Source organism: Salvia miltiorrhiza, chromosome 2 (assembly GCF_028751815.1).
Source record: "Salvia miltiorrhiza cultivar Shanhuang (shh) chromosome 2, IMPLAD_Smil_shh, whole genome shotgun sequence".
In the NCBI taxonomy this organism is placed as follows: Eukaryota; Viridiplantae; Streptophyta; class Magnoliopsida; order Lamiales; family Lamiaceae; genus Salvia; species Salvia miltiorrhiza.
In genome coordinates, this window is record NC_080388.1 from 3,621,291 (window position 1) to 3,627,427 (window position 6,137).

Sequence of the window (6,137 nt, forward strand, 5' to 3'; positions counted from 1 at the left end):
ACAAATTAACACTTAAATAAATAAGTAAATTTAAAGATTAAGTCGCAATGAACTCCAATCCCAGACTTCAGGCCTTAAACATTAGTCGCTTTACCGCTAGACTAACACACGCATACAAATATTTTATAAATTTATTGTCAAGAAATGTTAGTTGTATTAGGTTTGAGTAAATTGTAGATCAAATAGCCCTTTAGACTATTTTCACAGGGACTAAATTCAACAAAAAATGACTATTTGGTTCAATTGATCCTTGTATACTGGGAGTGTAATTGAATCAAGCCGAATATCACTATGCTCAAGTTTGATTTATTTATTATCGAGATAAGCCTCGAGCTTTATTTATCGAATACTTCGAGCTTCACGAGCTTATTCAAGTTTAATCGAGCCCAAATGAACTTTCGAAATTTGGATTTATGTTTAAAATATTACTGAATTATTTATCTTATCAACATCTTGAGGAATCATAAATCTAGTTTTGCAAAGGGGTTAAAGAAAATACTTTTTCTATGAGTTCATACTACTTTAATTGCTAAATAATGAATGCTAAATAATCAATATTGACAAACATAGGGAGAGAGAAAAAAGGATTTTATTCAAAGAATCGGGATGTCGTGCTTCGTTTTTTTTTCCCCTCAAAGCACATATACATTCATCTCCTTTTCTTTCTGCACACTATCTAAACAACACAAGATCACTGGATGCGCGTTTATCTTCTCTAAAATACGCTAACAAAAGTGAAGTATCGATCGATATATTTCATCAGATGTAACATATTATATCCACATCCGATGCTTGGAAATATCGATCGATACATTTCATCAGATGTAGCGTATCATATCCTCGGAGCCCTAAGCACATCCGGAGACTGGTTTGCTTAAGTCACTTTTCACACGACTAAAAATTTCTACAAAACTTTTTTTACCGAGAATCCGGGAAAAAGAAAAATAGAAAGTAAATTAGAAATCAATAATGGGTTCTCCAATGGTGAGATTTCGCTCCAATTTCCAGTTCAAATTGAATAGCTTGGCTGTGATGAACTTGAAAACTTTATTCACATTTATGTTGTATTTTGCACTGGAAAAAAATAGAGGTGCATTGAGAGCCTTTGCATACCCTCTTGCCTGTCATTTTCAAGAAAAAAAGATTGTGAGTATTTATCTTAAATTATATCACAGTTTTTTCCAATCTAATTCATGAACTATCAATTTTTGGTAAATACTACGTTAAACCGCGAACTATATTTGCACTATCAAATATTTTTTTAAACCTTGAACTATCAAATTTTGCATCAATTGAATCATTCATTTATTTTTCACCATTTGAATTTTCAATTAGTAAGACATATAATATCATCGGTTTGTATAATGTAGGTTTAAAAAAAGTTAAATACAAAGTAGCATCTAGCGAGCCACACATCAAACTTCGGAGCAAAAAAAATGAATGTACAATTGATAAAAAAATTGATAGTTCAAGGTTTAAAAAAATATTCAGAATTTAAAGTACTATATTTACCCTTTAAATAACTATATATTTACCAAAAAGACGCGGAAATTATGCAAATCTATCACCAAATAAATTTTTTGCTACTTAAAGCTGAATAGGATTGTCCGAAATTTCTGCACCCACGAAAAATTTTTCGTCCAAGAATTTTTCAACTTTTTTCAGTTTACGTCAAATTTCTAGTAATCCTACTTCATTTTTAGGTACCGAAAAATTTATCAGGTGATAGATTTGTATAGTTTTGATGTAACTAGGTATTAATTGGTCCAAAATCCAAATTGCTAGTTTAAGAACTTAACAAGTAACAAAATGCATAATTAAATTACCTGGCTTGCAATTGTCCATTGCAAAGCTATAGGAAGTTGGATAAATTCATCGAATTTGGTCCCTATAAATACTGGCACTGCAGTCTGCGATAAGAAGAAAATATATTTCAAGACATTAAACAAATTTGTTTAAAAATTTAAGGAAAAAAGGGGTAAAGGTACACAAAAAACAATGTAAGAAAACATGGAAAGGAAGTTGAAGGGTTAAAAGTAAAAATCAAATGAGTGAGTCCCCTATTTTTGTGATATTATATTACAAAATATTTTAGGAAATAAATTTGAATTTTACCTGGTTATATTTTCTGGCTTCTTGATACCATGTGATCACACTGCAATCAAGCACCACCATTATACATAAATATTAGTCTAATCTGGAATTAATCAGAAAATCACACATAATAAAGGGGTAACTGTGTCAAAATACACGGACTTTCACACATTTCTTGTTTTGCACATGAACTTACAATTTGCCTCTAAATACACGAACTTTCATTTATTTATTTTTCTAATTTTGCACATGATGGATATTTTCGGCGAATGATTCATTATAATATATTTTTGTAATGAAATTTACCTAATATCCAACTAAACCATTAGGAAGAATTCCGTTTAAGCCACGTAGACAATTCCGACTTCTACCTTAATATTCATTTGTCAATATTCATTGAGTGCAACATCAGAAAGAAATGACTGTATTTAGATGCAAGATGTTAAGTTCATGTGCAAAATAAAAATGTATGAAAATTCATGTATTTTGGTGTAATAAAATACTCTTCCAAATCTTTATATATATGTACTTGAATTTTATTTTAATTTTAGTGTGAATTTTGTGACACATGATATAGTCGCAATCGTACCTTTTTAACGTACGTCGACTGGTAAGGTCAAACATAAATAGCATAGCCACTGAATCTTTTGATGCTATGGGAATTTGATTGTGCGAAGAATCATCACCTACACATAACAAAAATGTATTGCTAAGAAAAAAGCAAAATTTTATATGACATGATATTATATGAATAAAAACTAGTAGCATCTTATTGTGAGAATTGTGAAAACTAAGAACTATGCACCCATAAAATAAGTATTCCTAATTTACAAGTAGTTCGTGATATGTTTTGTGTGGAGTTCAATAATAGTTACTTTATAGGTTTAGAACAATTACTTTATAGATTCACCGTAGAGCTTTCACAATAAAAAAATTATTTGAATCACTCTTTATATGTATAATGTAAATGTTATGCTACATACCTTACATGAGCATTGCTCATGCTTAGTCCATATTATCGTTATCTTTTTTATTTTATACATTTATTTTGATTTTAACATTTTGTAAATTGTTATTTGGATCATTAATTTTATAAGTACATAAAAATCAAAGTTCAATTTTTATTCTTTTTATTAATTATTTGAAGTTAAAGAAAAATTAAATAAATTGAGCTTTGATTTTTATATAATTTATTAAATTAATAAAATAATAATTTATAAAGTATTAAAATCAATATAAATGTATATAACAAAAATGTTAAAATGGGCAATGTTCTTATAAGGTATATAGTATAATATCTCTCTATCTCTCTCTATACAATGCCCATTAATTTTATATGGAATATGTATGAATACAAAAATTAAAATTTTCACATAAGAATTTGGACACATGATCGTGATCATAAATTCATCCAACAAAGTGAATCCAGCATATATTATCATGATTTAAAAATCGAAAATGATTCCTAGTTTATAGTTTAAAATGAGATTTATTAATTCTTTTTTCTAATTAAAATTGTCAAGTCAATGGTAGGCATGTTATGCTTGCTCACGGTGGGTAGGTGATCGGTTCTGTATATATACACAAAATAAATTGTGATATATTAGAAAAATGAAATGAAATAAGTGGTGGAGAATAGATAAAGCTTACCTCCCACGTCCCATATACTATAAGAAATCCTTGCCCCTTTCACATCCAATATTTTGTCCACGTGATTTATTCCCATGCCTGTATTTTCTTCGTCTCTTTTCGTGACCCCTGTATATTTTGTCTTCAATTTGAAGACAAATACAATTAGAAAATAATATTAATAATAAAGAAACTCACAAAAATATATCATGCTCCTAGTGATAATTAAATAAGATTATTTAATAGTCCCTCCATTCCATCAAATTAGTCTCATTCATTTTTGAGATGTTCAAAATTTTAATCCACTCTCTTAATTAGAATTATAGTATTTTTTTTTACTATAATAACATTACTCGTTATTTGTGAAAGTGTAAATAAGGCATAGAACAAATACGTATAAATTGCATCAAAGAAAAGTAATTACATTTTCTTGATTTGTGTGAAAATTGTCTCAAATTTTTTAAAAAATCAAATTGATAAATGTTCGAATTGATACAAAACCAATCATACTAGTATATATTTTTCAAAAATCGAGCCAATTTTAATAATAGGTCCAAAGGTCATATTATCAATCTAATAAGTTGATTCTTATTTGTTTTCAATTAATCTCACATGAATGATTAACTAAAAATTTAATAAAGAATTAACTAAAATCACTACTCAGAGATATACTAAACACGATTCATAATAGAGAATTTCATCAATAAATAAATAAATAAACAAAAAAATGAATTTTCTAGTCTTAAACTGATTTATTCAATCGATATCCAGTTTTCATATTTCAAATCCTAAACCAACAAAACTTGAATTAATTTTTACACGACATACATACCGATAATATTAATTACGATTCATAATAGATAATTTAATAAAAAAATAAAAATTAATAATAATAATAATAATAATAATAATAATAATAATAATAATAATAATAATAATAATAATAATAATAAAAACTAACCAGAAAACTCGTTTTGCCGATGTTGGAATCGCCAAAGAGACTAATCTTCAAAGAGACCAGATCCGACGCATCCTTCCCATAGCTGAGCCGCAACGGCAGCGCGGCGGCGGCGGGCGAGGAGGAGGAGGAGGAAGAGGAGGAGACGGCGGTGGTCGCGGCGGCGGAATTGGGAGGAAGAGGCCGGTAGGTGCCTGAGATCTTGCCGCTCCAGCAAGCCAGAAACTGGCTCCAAACCGATCGGACGTATCGGCGCAGGATAGAGATTCGCCAGAGGAGTTTCTTCTTAATGTTGAATTGAGTCCTTTTTCTGCACAGCTGCCATTGCTGCTGCTTCATCTTCTTCCCTCTAGCGATGATTATATATCTCTCTCTCTCTCGCTATTTCTCACACCGTTCCCCTCTCTCTCTCCTTGAGTGTGTTTTCTCTCTCCTCTCTCTCTAGGTGTGTGTGTGCGTGTTTTTCTCTCCCTTTAGTAGTGGGAGATGTGTGGGTGTTTTTTTGTGGGGAAGGTTATCTCTTTGGTGTGTTTTGATGCATATTTTGATGGGTGAAGGGTAAGTGGTGGGCGTCTCATTAGGAACACTGGTTGACCGATTTTGGGGGTATAATTATACAAACTAGTTACTTCCACTTATGACTATTTTTATTTTATTTCTTTATAATACGTACTCCCTCCGTCCCGCGAAGCATGACACGTTTGAGTTCGGCACGGGAATTAAGGAATTGTAGATTAGTGTTTTAAGTGTGTAATTAATAAAGTATAAAATTGATAAAGTAGGAGAGAGAAGATAATAAAAGTGATAAAGTAGGTGAGAGAATATAATAAAGGTGATAAAGTAGGAGAGAGAATGTAATAATTATTGACAAAAAAGGAAACGTGTCATGCTTCGTGGGACAACCCAAAATGGAAAGTGTGTCATGCTTCACGGGACGGAGGGAGTACTATATATTACTATTTATTATGGAGTATTTAGAAAGTGAGAGTTGGGAATTGTGAAAGCCTAACTAAATATGGATGGTTTTAATCATTAATGGTTAGTATTATTGTTATTGTCCCACGTGGTCTTAGCTGTTGAATCGGTAGAATTTGTTGGGTAATCTCTTCGTTTCAAAATGTCTAACACAAAAATTTAGGTACGACTGAGTTCATGTCTATTACTCTCTTCGTCCCACTCTAATAAATTCATTTCTTTTGGATACGAAAATTAAAAAAATTTACTTTTTAAAAGAAAAGTGGTAGTAAAATGATGTAGTCCACATCAAATTAAGTATAACTTTTTTACCCCCAAAAAATGAGCTTATTGAAATGGGACATCCCAAAAAGAAAAATGAACACATTGGAATGAGACGGAGAGTTTATTAAATAACACAAAAATTTAGGTACAACTGAATCCTGTATAATTGAGTTGATCCGCAATCAAATCTTAACATGTAGTATCATGATTTAAATAT

The 6,137-nt window shown here is 30.4% G+C and overlaps 1 protein-coding gene across 1 annotated transcript; it reads right to left on the minus strand.

Moving 5' to 3' along the window:
• Positions 1-571: 571 nt before the first annotated feature.
• Positions 572-5,357, minus strand: LOC131012681 (septum-promoting GTP-binding protein 1-like). Its single transcript, XM_057940673.1, has 6 exons — positions 4,685-5,357; positions 3,745-3,865; positions 2,684-2,780; positions 2,116-2,155; positions 1,827-1,910; positions 572-1,121 (listed from the first exon to the last, which is right to left on the minus strand). Exons 1-6 carry the CDS (start codon positions 5,018-5,020, stop codon positions 957-959), a joined length of 843 nt encoding a protein of 280 aa, XP_057796656.1. The 5' UTR covers positions 5,021-5,357; the 3' UTR covers positions 572-956.
• Positions 5,358-6,137: the final 780 nt, after the last annotated feature.